General features: G+C 45.7%; 1 protein-coding gene across 1 annotated transcript in view; it reads left to right on the top strand.

Annotated features, from left to right (window-relative positions):
- Positions 1-4,808: 4,808 nt before the first annotated feature.
- The window catches only part of LOC141577580 (uncharacterized), a 56,835-nt gene continuing 46,803 nt past the window's right edge, over positions 4,809-14,840 (top strand). Inside the window, exons 1-2 of the mRNA XM_074363188.1 lie at positions 4,809-4,855; positions 4,975-5,459. Coding sequence (XP_074219289.1) covers positions 4,809-4,855; positions 4,975-5,459 — 532 coding nt within the window. The remainder of the gene's footprint in view (positions 4,856-4,974; positions 5,460-14,840) is intronic.

Here is a 14,840-nt window from a genome sequence, read left to right as displayed (position 1 = left end):
AAGATTATGCGCCTGATTTAAACAAACAAGTTATTTTAAAAACGTTGTAAGACTGTTGGGAAAATCTGAGCACAGAAGGGATATTTTATATTTGGGAATTATTTTTAACTTTGTTGTGTGATGATACTGCAGTTACATTTTTAAAACAAAATCTGTAATACATGAAATTGTACAAAATCAGGTATTTGCTTCACAATTATCAGGCGTGAGGAAGAACTGAGTGAGGATATAGAAGAAAGAATACTGCCCAAGACTTTATAATTATAGAGTGACATGGAGGGGCTCAGAAGGATGTAATACACATACTGAGTTTGTGCTGCAAACAAGGAACACTGAGTTTGGGGATCTACCATGTTTATGGGAAGCGTAAGTAAGAAAGCCTGCACTTTGAACCTACCTGCACCCATGACTCAGACTTGACAATTTTTAATTCTTAGATGATATTATTTCCTCACTCAATTCCCTCCACCCCACCCAATAATTTTGAAGCCAACGTCTCACTTTCTATAACTCAACACTCAAAGCAGCTCACTGTAAACAGCAGCCAGGAGAATGGTGTGGGTAAATTGCATTCAGGAGCTTGCGTTCCTGCCACAACCAGCAAGAGAGTGAAGGGATGCTCAGGGCACATGGCAGTCACCTCCCCCATCACTCCATCTGTTGTCCCCATGTCCTGGCTTCCGGCAAACTTTTGCAGAAGTATGCCACTCTTCTGGCCACTCTGATTCATTTGAACAACGAAGGCTAGAACTGAATCTGTTCAATTGGTCTTATACAGCATTTAATTAAGGCTAATACCAACTGGACTCCAAATAACAAGATGAAGGTAACGTGCAGTACTGACTTCAAATATGCCAGCCAGTCAGGATGTGGCCTAGTCTAAGGCCAGTCCATTATCCATTACCACCCACGCAAGGGAGTTTACACTGACCTGCTGGTCTTTGGTGTCGGTGCTGATAATTGCAGAAAGCAACAGATGGGCCAGAAAACCACCTCCATCCCCAATGGAGAGAGATTCTATAGCCCACTTCCAGCCACACGCAAACATAAAACCCAAACAGGCACAGGTAATTCCTACCAGGATTTCTCATTAAATTTGATTTGGATCAGCCTTACATTGGTTTGGCTAAGTCACACGGTCAGTGTCACTGAGTGGTTGTAGCCCCCTTTTCCATACATGGCATAAATCAAGACCTCTCAAGCACCAGAGAAGCATGTAAATGTATGTCAGAATGAAATGAGGTTCATACCTGTTTAAAGGGGGTCCATGTCGAGGGCTGCTATTGATGGCATCAGGTACAGGAGAACAATTCAGGGTCAGACATGTCCACAGAATGTCAGCTGCAGTTGCCACTTGACTCCAGTGGCAGCGTTGGACCTAGGCGACAAAGAGACTATTAATTGCCTCCACCCTTGTATATCTTGGGTCTAAAGTGTCCCCACCTCAGGTGCCAGGGTTGTTTAACGTATGAGTCTGTAGTCTTCCAAGTAGTAAATCAGATAGCAGACCAGGCAGCTGAATCATTGGCAATACCCCAAGAGTCAGTAAAAAATACTCATTATCAAATCATTTTCAGGAAAACAAAAGATATTAACTCAGTAGCAGCAGCCTCGGAACAGTGACAGTTCTGCTCCCGATTTCCAGCACCTCCATCTCCAGGATGGGGAGCACCTTTGTCTGTGTGCACTTCAAGTACATGGCTGCAGCAAAGATCTACCATCAGGGAGAATAAAATAAATGAACACGTGTTCACCAATCTGTGGACATGCTAGGGTGAATAGGGCCCTGAAAATAAGTGAATAGGTATTCTAGACCATCTAGTAATAAAGCTCCCTCCCTGAACATTTAAGTTGCTCTTTTCTGCAAAGAATCAATGACTTCTAACCTCAGAGTATCCAAAGATTTCACTTAGATAAAATTATACTTGATGGCATAGAGTGTAAACCCCCAGCTCTGGAGCTGGACCAGCCTTTGCTCAAGCCCCAGCATCACCATTTACGAGTTACGTGATCTGAAGCAAGGTATATAAACACTCTGACTCTCAGTCTCCTTATCAGTGAAATGGCAACAACATCATCAGTCTGGAAGTGTTGTTGTGAAGATTCAATGGGACATTTCGTCACGTTGAGCTGTTATGGGGAACACTGCTTAATTGTAAAGCAGGTGTCTAGAGGATCCTGGTTCCTGGGGAGGCAGCTCAGGAATTCAGGCACTTAGGTGATAAGACAGAGCGCAAAAAATTAAGACAGGCAGGGAAGGGGGTGGCAGTTGGATATTTGTGCGAGGCCAAGATAAGCCTAAAAACTGCCTTTCCTTGTTATGAATGGAGCATTTTTAAAAAGAGGAACAGAAAACATTTATTTCAAACTTCCTCTGCCATGAGGAAGATGTACAGCCAGTGATGCACTCAGGCATTCCAAAGTCCTCTCCAACAGGAAGTTCAGGAGGGACCACCTTTACTTCATTCATTGTCATACAGTTATCTCCCATCTGGGTCACGCTAGAGAACACTAAACAGCATGCAGGCCAGCAAAGTAGGGGACAGAAAGAAACACACAGTAAGTCAATCAACAGATGTACTGAGCACCTTCTGGGCTCCAGGCTCTGATTTAGGGGTGATGAACAAACCGACATGGTCCCCGGTTCATGGAGTATTTTCAGGAGCAGCTCCCTGATGGCAATCTGTGGACATTCTCAGGCAGCATTTCCTGTAGTATTTAGATTCCTTGGGCTCTAAGCACAGATCCCACCCCTGACCTACTGAATCAGACATTCTAGGAAGTGGGGACTCAGGAGACTGTATTTTTAATAAGTGCCCTCTAGTGATTCTAAGAAACACCCAGTTTGGGAACCACCACCGGTGTTTCTCAATGTGTGGTGAGACCCTCACACTCAGCGTCTCTAAGAGTGCAGTATAGGAATGTGTGTCTTCAGTGAACCTCGAGGCTTGAGAACCGCTATGCTAGGCTGCCCTTCTCTTACACTTCTTCCTTTCTATTAGATATTATGTATGCAAGTGCATTATGAATTATAAAGCATGATACAAAGTTCATGGGCTCTAGTTTTTAGGATGGCCCAGTTTATACAAGTAACTGAAGTCAGTGTGGAGCATAATGAGGCATTGCTCAGAGCTTAACATGTCTCCGACCAAATCCTCATGATTCTTTTTATAGTCACAGAAGCTTCTGGCAGTTAAGGCTAATAGAACAGTACTATTACCTCTCTGAAGGCCCTTCCGCCTGCCACTGGCCCCAGCAGCAGACCCACGGTGCCTGAGCAGTTACCACCCCTGGATGGCTTCCTCTCAGAAGGGCCTTAAAGTCTACCCACTCTTCTGGACCACTTGCAGAATCTTTTGATCATGACAGAACTATGTATCAGGTGAACCTTGTATGAGCAAAGTGATACCGTTCAAACCTCCTTAAATGTTTAGCTCTCTCAATACACCATGAAATCCAAACTCAGGATGTGGGATTCAGGATGAGGAACAAACGATGGGTTGGTAGGGCAGACAGATGGCTAGAGTAGATCTGCACTGCCACTGTACACCTGAAGAATGTCCAGTGCCTTGGGAACACCCAGGTGATGATGCCCCAGGAGCGGCTGTCACCAACGGTGTGGAGATCTGAGAGTGTTAAGGTCAAGGACAGAGACAGAACGGGCTTCAGCTGCAGGTGGCAAGGGGTTCATGTAGAGAAAAAATAAACAAAGAAGAACCCATGCGTGTGTGGAGTTACGTGTAAGATGAGAGGAGAAAAAGTACAGTGAAAAAGCCTAAGAAAGAGGGATCAAAGAGACAAGAGGCGAATCATGAGAGCGGAGGGCTCAAAAGACAAAAGGAGGTTAAAATTTCAACGAAAGATTTGTCGCCAGTGCCAAATACCACAGAGCAGTGAGCAAGGGCAAGAACAGAAGAGAGGACACTGGATGTGCAAATCACTGGTGATATTTCCAAGAGCAAAAGAGCAGAGTGATGTGGGAACTATTTCCTTCATGCTTCTGGCCAGAGTGTTTACCAATAAATCAATTCCTTTTATAGCTTGGATTTAATTCTTTTCTGTCAAGGATTATCACTTCTCATTTTATATATATGTTATCACTCAACACTAAGAAATTCTGCTTTCCGAAGGGCTGCCTCAGAAGAATCAAAATTTAGCTGGATGTGTTTTCTCTCTACCCCTCAGCCTTCCCTGCACTCCCCCTAACTTCTCAGGGGACCCCAGTGTTACTATTTTTCAGGGTTTGTGGTGACCCTCTGGCAGTGGGGGCACTCAAGGAGTTTGTTCACTGAATGTGAGTGGAAGGACTTTAGGAAGCGGGTGGAAAGAAAGTCTTCTCCTACATTGCAAGTGTAGTAAATAGCTTCTTCAAAACTGAATATAACCGTTTATATTTAAACATTAAATATAACTAAGGTGGCCTACAGTGTAGTATGATGAGAAAAGGGTGGGCTTGGGAATCAGACAAGCCTAAAAATGGAAGCCCTGTTAGCAATATTTCATGCCTGCAAAATAGGATCTTCTCCCTCACTTCATGGGGCAACTGGAAGAGCTGAACTAAATAATTTATATAAAGATCCAGAGGGCTCTGAACAGAGCAGGGCTGTGGTAACTGGCAGCAGTCGGTTTCAGTATTAGCTATTAGTTATTTGTCTTATAAGCTGCTTATTCAGATACTCGAGACAGAAAACTACAATAACTCGCCATCTGAATTGGGCAGGAAAACTCACCTTTCATCTAGAAAGGTCTCAGCACTCACATTTGCTTGAGCGGGCACAACTCCAAACAACCTATCAAAAGCAGGTGAGATGAAGGCCTACTCAGTGCCAACTCGGCGATTTCTGACTTCTGACGGGTGAACAGTCTTCATTAGGAAGTGTTGTTACACGTTAAAAAAAAATTAAACACGTGAACTCTGCACTCGTAACCGTGGGAGCGGTGGGGTCAGGTCAGCTCGCTCGGCTCTCCTCACAGGGAATTAGGGGGCAGCGGGGAGGCAGGGGAGTTGGCCGCACGTACCGGGGTGTCAGATAGTGAAGCTTCCACCGTGACGGGCCAGTCACTTTTACAAGCAGCATTTCTTCCCCGCCCCTCCGGCTCATTTCCTAGAGCGCGAGCTGAGCGCTCACCCTCCACGCCCCAGAGGGAGCGCGTCGCAGGCCCCGGGCCTCGGGGAGGACCGGCCCGAGGCGGCGTCGGGCGGCTTCCGGCTGCTGACCCCGAGCTGCTCCCTCCCGCCCGCAGACCTCGCCCCGCCCCCTCGGCCGCGGCCCCCGGCGGCTCGGGCCCAGCGACCCCGCCCCCCGCCCGGCCCCACCCCGGCTCCGCTCCTCGGCCGGCGGCCCCCAGGGCGACAGTGGGAGGAGCGCGGAGCCTGCGGCTGGAGCCAAGCAGCGCACGGGAGCGCGCCCCGCAGCCTGCTTCCCGGCCTCCGGTCAGAGCCCGCCGTGCAGTCCGCGGTGAGTACGACGCGCCCCGGCCGACGTCCCTGGGCCGGATGGTCGACCGCCCAGGCCCCGGCGGGGTGGGTGCCCGTCCGCCGCTCCCCCCCTGCACCTTCCTGGAGCCGGGCTGCCGTGCACAGGATAGCCCGGGACCGGGCGGAGGGGGCGTCCAGGGAAGGCCGAGTGGAGAGTCTGGGACTAGTTTCCGAGAACCGAATCCTCCGCCCTGTCTCCAGTCTGTGCTGCGCCAAGGACAGGGTCCGGGGACTGGAAACGGCTCTCCTTTGCCGAGCCTGTGCCGGCCGCCGGGGCAGCCCTCCCTGAGGCTGTTCGGGGCAGCTGACCTGGGAGTCCTCACCCCGAGGAGGGCGTGCGGGCCTCACCCGGGGGTCCTCGCCGGCCCGGGGGTGGCCAGATAAGAGAAATCCTCAGTGGTGGGGACAGATCGGGAATCCACAGCAAGTGGCAAGGGGAAAATGGGGTGAGGGGGAAGGGACCCTGGGTAGGAGGTTTGGGCACAGAGCCCATACTAATAGATTCACAGATCAGGAAGGAGCACGCGCTGCCTTTCCTCACTCAGCCAGCACATCAGAAGGGCACTTCTCTCCTGCAGCATACGTAACACTCCTCACCTGTGTGTGTGTGTGTGTGTTGTGTGTGGGGAGGGGGGAGGGAGAGAGTGTGTGTGTGTGTGTGTGTGTGTGTGTGTGTGTGTGTTGCGGGGATGGGGGTTAGGAGTCGGGGACAAACTTTTGGGAAGCCTCAGGAATCCCTTTACGCTCTTAAAAGTTAGTACACTAAGGAGCTTTTTGTGTGTGTGTGTAGGGGGTATTATCTGTTTGAATATTTACCATGTATAACTAAAACTCAGAAGTTTTTTCTGTATGTAGTAATTCACTTAAAAATAATGGTGGACCTATTATACATTAACATATTTTTGTGAAAATAACCATACTTTTCAAAACAGAATGTTACTGACTGGCACTCTATTCTATTTTTTGCAGATCTCTTTTAATGTCAGGTTTAATAGATAGCAGCTAGATTCTCGTATCTGCTTCTGCATTCAGTCTGTTGCAGTATTACATGTCAGACAGCCTCTGAAAAACTCTACCGTATACCTCTGAAAACGTGAGAGTGAAATTGACAAAGAGCCCCTTGGTATTATGAAACTGGTTTTGACCTTGTGGGTCCTTAGAGTCCCCTGTCCCACACTTTGAGAACCACTGTTGTGGGAAATGCTTCAGAGGCTTAAGTGACTGGGCCTATTTCTTGTTTGTGATTCTTCCTGTGAATGTGAACCACCCCATGCACCGGTGGTGTTAACATCTAGTAGTTATGAGCAAGCTTGACCTCACTCTGGAAACCAAGTGATAGGTCCCATTTAAGAGATGGTGAGCCCTGCTGGCCTCTTGAAAACCAGCAAGGCTCTCAGATGCCTTTGGTTGTTTTCGTGCCTGCATAGCTGAGCTGTGTGTGCACCCAGGTCGCAGCAGTGATGTGGCACACAGGACCTGTGTGTTCAGAGAGATGCCTGTGGGGAGCCCATGCCGTGGGGGGGGTCGGAGCAGGGGCAGGGGGGAGGGTTGTTGTAGGAGCATTTCCAAGTGGTGGAGAAGCGATTTTCAGAAGAACTAGGAGGCATGTTTTGGCCTTTGTCTCGTACATGTTCATTTCTGTTTGTGGTTGTGCAGCCTTGAGTTTATTGGACTAGGACTCCCCAGTCTTGGGGCTCTTTCCCTTTCCACTTTCAGAGGGGTGTGTCCCTGTGAATGGCCCTTCCTCAGCCCCTGCCAGAACCCAGTGTCCCGCATGCTGGTGTCTGGTAGGTGGGATCCCTCACTGTATCGTTTCCTTCGCTTCTTGTTCTGTCAACACAAGTCCCAGCTAGAAATGACATACAAACATAATCTGATGAAGGTTTGCAAGACAGACATACCAAACTATTAACAGTAGCCGGTTCTGGGCAGTGGAGTCTGGTGGAAGGCAGGCAGGCAGGGAATTTGTACTTGTTCTTTGTAATACCGTATTTCTGCCTGGCCTGCAGCATTCCTGCGTTGCTTTTACAACCTGAAAACAGACAAACTAAAATCCCAAAAACCTATACTTTGTAAAGGAAGATAGGATTATTTCTCTGGGAAGAATGGTGGTTAACCACTCCCTCAGCTCCAGTAAAACAAATTAATTGTCACATCACGTTTCTGAACTAGTATATATGATACTAGTATCTATTAATTCAAAATAATATTGAGAGAGAGAGCCCTCTCAGATCAAAACATTTTACTGAATAGCATTGTTTGATGTAAGCCCCTGTCCAAGGTTAGAAGCACCAGATCAGAGAATCTTCTTTAATGGACTATCATGCAGCCCTTAACTGATGTTGCAAAATGCTGTTTCATGAAATACCTTGAAGTACAATTTTTAAATTTAAAAACATATTACCCAAGACTTCCCTGTGTTCCTGCTTTTATGAGGAAAGCATGTGTGTATGTCCAGGCGCACACATGCATGGACAGAGGCAACGGATGTGCCGAAAGCTGAGTGGTTTTCTCTTGGTAGTAGGGTACAACTGATTTTTAAATTTTCTAACAAGTATTAAACTTGATACAACCAAAAATAACCCCTAGTTACTTGTACATTGCGGACCACACAGTTGCCTTTTTTCTTAGAGTGATTTACCACCAACTTGCCAGTAGCAGATGCCAGCAGCTCCCTCTCTCCCAGTGGGAAGTGGGGAAACAAGTATGGAGCGAGAGGCATGGGGAACTGAGAACAGTGACCCACAGACCTCAGTCACACTGTGCAGCCTCTCCTTTCCCCTGTGGAGTCAGCTCCAGCCTCAGCCCTGCCCTCTCCCTGCAGCTGACCCAGAGGTTAGAAAGTTCTTATTGGATTAGCACCATCACCTGAGAAGCCATCAGCTGACCATCTCCCCAGACTGACTGGCCTTCATTCATTGTTAGCATTTTTTTATTGAAGTATATTTGATTTAGTGTCCTGTTAGTGTCTGGTGTACAGCATAGGGACTCGGTTATATATATTCTTTTTCATATTCTTTTTAATACAGGTTACTACAAACAATTGAATATAGTTCCCTGTGCTATACAGTAGGCCCTTGTTATTTATCTTTTTTTAGCCACTTTCAGTGGAAAATTGAAGACCAAAGAAGTGGAGAGTATAAATCCTCAGCTTCAATTATGAACATTAGCATTTGGCCAATCTTGTTTCATCTAGACCTTTCCTCAAACTCAGTTCTTTTTTCCCTCTTCTAGGAGTTAGCATCTTCATTTCCAACTGTATAAGCTAACAAAAAAAGTATTTGTTGTGTCTTTTTAGCAACAAGCGTGTACTGACTGCTGTAGCAGTCTCTTCTACGTTAATGTCAGCACAACTGAACTCCTGAGTGGACTCTGAACACCTGCCATGTGGTCCTGTTTCTCTGCTCCCGCGTTTGCTCTCCTCCTGCCTTCCAGTCCTCCAGCTTGCCTTGTCCCAGTTCTTCTGTTAAGCCTTTCTGCATCCCCCTAATTACAGCCGATCCCCCTAGTTACAGCCGCCTCTTTCCTGTGACCTCTCTTACAAACCTTAGCATATTACAGTTCTTTGCTTGCTTATCTGAGTCTCCCTGTCAGATTGTAATCTACGTAATGTTTATGTAAAACTAGGTATTCCTTATCTGCCTTTCCCCTGTAGTGTTTAACAATGTTTAATGCAAAGAAGATGCCCAAGAAACAGATGCTAAATTAAGTTATGTCGATTAAGTTCACTGGAGGAAATTTTTGATTATAAAAAAAATTCATCATGTTCAAAGAAAAAATTTCAGATACTGCCTAGGACCAAGAATATTTTATCTCACTTGCAAGAGTTTTAAAGCTTTGAAAGAAATGTGACAAAAATAAGCTTTAATTTGAAACAATATTAAAAGGCAACTCTTTTAGAGGAAAATCTTTATGGTCTATTGTGATTTTTTTCACATCTATCTGGAGATTTTTGGGGTCTTCTCTGATTTTACAATGCTTTTTTTCCCTCAGTAGATAAGAGTGGCTCTGACAATAATTTGTAATCCCCATTGTGTTTTAAGATGTAGGTTTAAATCTGCAGTAAAAGAAATAGGCTACAAATTTAGAGTCCGCACGCCCCACAAAGCAAGTAGGTGTCAATCAGGCGCTCAGCACGCCGCAGCAGCAGCGCCTGCGCAGTGATGGAGTGCTTGGGCGCAGCGCCTGTCCCAACTTCTGTCTCAGCCCAGACCTCCTGGTCTCCAGGCCCACACATGCTGCTGCCTGCTGAACGTCTTCATCCAAAATTCACAACATCTAAAACCAACATCCAGGTTCTCATTGCCATCACTGGCTCTGCCAGTTTGCCCAAATGAGGAGCACGGAGCTCTCCCAGACCTCTCTTCCTCACCCACCCTCAGTCCGTTCTGCTCCCTTCACTCTCCCTGGGATCCCTTGCCCCAGCCCCCTTTTTCTGACTTGATGACTGTAATGGCAACATAACCTACCTCCCTGACACCAATCTGGCATCCTTCCCCCAAGTCAGCTCCCACTACTACCAGAGTGATTTCTGAAAATCAAGGCAGATCTTAAAGAATCCAGCCAAGAATTCATTAATGATTCCTCATTGTCTTCAGGATAAATCTACGCCTTTCTGCAAGGTCCCTCATGATGTGGGCCCTGTCCCTGCCTTTTCCTCTCATCTTAGCCCTGCCCATCCTGAACCCTGTCCTTCATCCACGTGGAACTGCTTTATGAGTCTCACAGGGTCAGACTTCCATGCTGTACAATATTCTCTGCCCAGAATATTCTTTCCCTGACACCCTGCCTCTGTGTGACTGAAGAGCAAGGGGGATTCTTAACCCTTAATCCCATCAATGTCAAATCAATGTCAGACCAGTGTCTATCAATGTGAGATGTATGAATGAATCTACGCCAGTCCCTTCTCTTAGACAATCCAGAGAGCCCCAAGTACCAGATGTGTCATGGTCAAATGCTGCTCTATTACTTGTGACATCTTTGACCCAATGAAATGGCCATTGCCTGTAGATGCCATGCTGCTGTGTTGGCCCCTGAGATGGGAGTAGAGCATCGTTGCCTAAGAGCTGGGCTTAAAGTCAGATGGACTGACATTTGTGTTCCCTCTCATACAGTCTGGCTGTGGCTTTCTAGCTCCTAAACACATGGCTGTACCGCTGCAGGGAAAGAACGTGCTGGTCAGAAAATATGCTAGCAGTTGCCTTTCTTCTAGAAAACCAAGAAACGTGTGGGTTTATATCTCTGGCTTCTAGGAACTTGATTACATGAGTCATCATTCTTGAGTCCAAGCATTGCTGGAAGTTGGCGGGGTAGATGACCTCAGAAACGTGGTGGGTTCATGGAGAGAGATGCTGCCCTAGGAGACCTCTGGCAGCCTGACATCCAGCCTTTCGTGGTGATGCTCTAATTCCTAAAATCTGAGTTAGAAAAGTTCATTACCATGGATCTACTAAATGAATTCGGGAGCTTGAGGAAATCATGCTGCTTTCTTAAAGAGTGGCTGTGCACCAGGCCTGCTCCGTATGCTTATAACCACTACAGTTGCCACCACTCCATTCCCCTGCTCCCAGGACTTAGATGAAGTAGGATTTGGCTGGGGTCTCTACAGGTGTCATTTGTGAAGCCCCACTGGTGACGGTGGGTTGCTGCAGGGTAGGGGACCCCCATTCCAAGAAGGAGCTGAGGACTGACCTTTAAGAGGAAAGGATGAGGTCAGGAGCAAAGGGCTGGTGAGGACACCTGGTTCTGAAGGGGTCCTGCCCCACTTCTCCCTTTACTTTCTGGACTAATGTTTCATGACCCCACAGTGACTTTGTTTTCTCTGTGCATCTCTGGAATTATAAATCTGAAGTCCATCAAGACTTTTTTTGAAATTCTGTTTGTATTAGCCCACAGTGATATCAAAAAATAAAAAGACTATTTCTGTTCTTTGGAGTTTGTGCTACTGCTCACAAATGAGCTTAAAGAATGTGTCAGGTAACTGCATATGATACTGTGCCTTCTTGGCCACTGAGCCTGGAATAGGGGAGCCTTAAAGAGGCAGGGGCTGCTCGATCAGACAGTGCATGGCCACGGCCCCCATGCTCCAAATCCTGACCATTGGGTTTGGTGGTGGCTATGCGTATCTGCTGAGTGAGTCATGATCATTTTTGTGATACAGCCTGAAAATTTCCAGTGTTACTTAATGAAGTTCAGGGCAAAAGAAGGGCTAGATTTCAGGAAGTAGATACTTTTTTAAATGGTGATCTAATATTGTCACATTATGAGTTAATTTCTTACCGATCCTAAATTCTGATGTTGGAAATATACAATTTAAACCAAATGTAAAGTTAAGAGAGTGCTCTGTAGTTTGTCCTTAGTCAGAGTCACTAGAGTGCTACTCCCCACATTATCTTTTCATTTTCTACCCTCACTCACCCTGCTGTGGCCCCCTTGCTTTCCCTCAGACCTACCTTAGGGCTTTTGCACATGATATGACACCTCCTCCAGATTGCCATAGTTTGCCCCTTCAGTTCTTTCAAGGATGTGCTCAGTTGACTCCATCTCAGTGAGGCCTTTGATCTCCTGATACTCTTCACTCCCCGACATTCCTCACTGCCCTTGTCCTGCTTTATCCACAGAACTGGTCACAGTCTGACATTCTGTTTCCATGCTTGTTTAGTCAATCTCCCTCCAGTGAAATGGAAGCACCATGAGGGGGCTTTATCAGTTTTATTCTAGGGCACATCCCTAGTGCCTAAAACAGCTCCCCAAAACATATTAGATGGTTAACATAATTACGTGTTGAATAAATGAATGAAAAAATCATACAATTTTTTCACTCTGAAGGAACTTTTTAGATCATAAACTAACCTTATGTTAGAAACTGGGAAACTGAGGCACAGAAAGGCTATTTAGCTATTCAGAATGAAACTTAATCAAATGATGCAACTGACAAGGGCTCAATTTCCTGAATATACAAACAGCTCAAACAACTCAATAACAACAACAACAACAACAACAACAACAACAACACCCAATCAAAAAATGGGCAGAAGACCTAAATAGACATTTCTCCAAAGAAGACATACAAATGACCATAGGCACATGATAAGATGCTCAATATCACTAATTATCAGAGAAACACAAATCCCGACTACAATGAAGTATCACCTCACACCTATCTGAATGGCCATCATTAGAATGTCTACAGATAATAAATGCTGGAGAGAGTGTGGAGAAAAGAGAACTTTCCTACACTGTTGGTGGGAATGTAAATTGGTGCAGCCACTATGGAGGATACTATGGAGGTTCCTTAAAAAACTAAAAATGGAATTACCATATGATCCAGCAATCCTACTCCTGGGCATATACCCAGAAAAAACTCTAATTAGAAAAGACATATGCACCCCAATGTTCAGAGCAGCACTATTTACAATAGCCAAGACATGGAAACAACCTAAATGTCCATCAACACATGACTGGATATACAATGAAATACTATTCAGCCATAAAGAATGAAAGAATGTAATTTGCAGCAACATGAATGGACCTAGAAGTTATCATACTAAGTGAAGTAAGTCAGACAGAAAGACAAATATATATCACTTATATGTGGACTCTAAAACAAAATGATACAAATGAACTTATTTACAAATAAGTAAGAGACTCAAAGACAGAAAAGAAACTTACTGTTACCAAAGCGGAGGAAGGATAAATTTGGGATTAGCAGATACAAACTACTATATGTAAAATAGATAGACAACAAGGTCCTAATGTAAAGCACAGTGCACTACATTCAATATGTTATATACCCTATAATGAAAAAGATTATATGCGTATAACTATATAACTGAAGCCATAGTTTGTGGACCCCTGCTCTAAGGTTCTCTCAGGAGCAACTAACACATCAAGAGAAAAGACAAAAATCAGCGTGGTAACTGAATGTATTCTTGTAGGGTAGACAACAGCCTCCAGCCCTTTCTTCTCAAGGAGTGCCTAACCACTGTTATCTGGCAGACTTCCCCTCACCCTTCAGACTACATCGATGTCACTTCCTCCCAGAAGGCACCCCTGGCTCCCTGGTCTTGTGCATGGCCCTTTCTGATGGCTCCCATGGCTCCCTGCACTGCCCGCATCATGACGTGGATAGCCACTCTCGTACAGTTGTCTGGTTGCCGTCTGCATCTCTCACCAGGATCTGAGCCCCAGCTGGGCAGTGCACATGCCACTTCTGCACCATCATGTGCCCAGCATGTGGCAGAGGTCAGCTCTTTAGCTCATTAATAAGGGAAGGAAGAATGTGTGTATACTGGTTAAGACAGAGGCTCCAGGACTAGTCAGACCTGGGTTCAGGTGACAGCTCTATAATCTACAAGCATCTGACCCTGGAGAAGTTATCTAAGTCTGTGCCTCAGCTTCCTCTTCTGTACTTTGGGGTAACAGCAGTACCTACGTGAGGGGTTGTCACTGTGACAAAATGAGCTCCTGGCTATAAAGCACTTGGAGCCTATGACATATCTAGCAATCCCACACTTCAGCTCCTGCTGTTATTATCATGATAGCTGCTGTTATTACCACTACGGCCGTTCCTGCTAGAGCTTCTGTGACTACTGCGACAGGGAGCAATATGGTACAGAGATTTAGAGTGTCAACTCCGGAATCAGACTGCCTGGGTTTCAGTTCCAGTTCCATTTACTAGCTGTGTGGTCCTGAGCAAGTTTCTTACCCTCTCTGTGTCTCAGTTTCCTCTTGAAAAAAAATGTGGATATTAGTTGCACCTAACTCAATGGGATATTTTGGCAACTAAATGAGAAAATACATGTAAAGCATTTTAAATAGTGGCCTATTCCTAATAGTGTCAGCCAGTGTATCTATCAATTAGTGAAGTCAGACTTGGGTCCCAACTATTAATTTTACTGTCCTTTTCTGTATTCACTCAATCCATGACACAGTTTATAAGCGTTTCCTGTGTGCTAAACATGCAAAGTTGCAACTATGACTTATTCTACCTTGACTCAAAACAGTGTAGTTTGATTATAAAAAATTCTGGAGAAGCTTCCTCATGTCCTGCATTGTCCGTGTCAGTCCTGATGGATGGAATGACTTTAACCAAACCTTGGCGTATAACCTGGGCATTACAGATGTTCTTGGGTGGCACCACCCTTCATATAAACCTCTGTTTGAAAGGTAGGAGACTGTGTTTCTGTAAATTCCTGTGCCTCCTGGCATCACTGGTTCCCTTTCTCCCAATACAAACAGATGAAAATACCAGCTTGGACATGGCTCAGCTCAGAGAGGTACTGTAACCAGGTCACAGATGAGAAAGGAGTATAGAAGGGTTTCTTTAAATATTTAAGCTGTTGTTGTCATTATAAATGTC

This window comes from Camelus bactrianus, chromosome 4, assembly GCF_048773025.1.
Source record: "Camelus bactrianus isolate YW-2024 breed Bactrian camel chromosome 4, ASM4877302v1, whole genome shotgun sequence".
Taxonomy (NCBI): domain Eukaryota; kingdom Metazoa; phylum Chordata; class Mammalia; order Artiodactyla; family Camelidae; genus Camelus; species Camelus bactrianus.
Note: the sequence above shows the minus strand (reverse complement) of the source record. Positions and strands in the feature narration are given on the sequence as shown.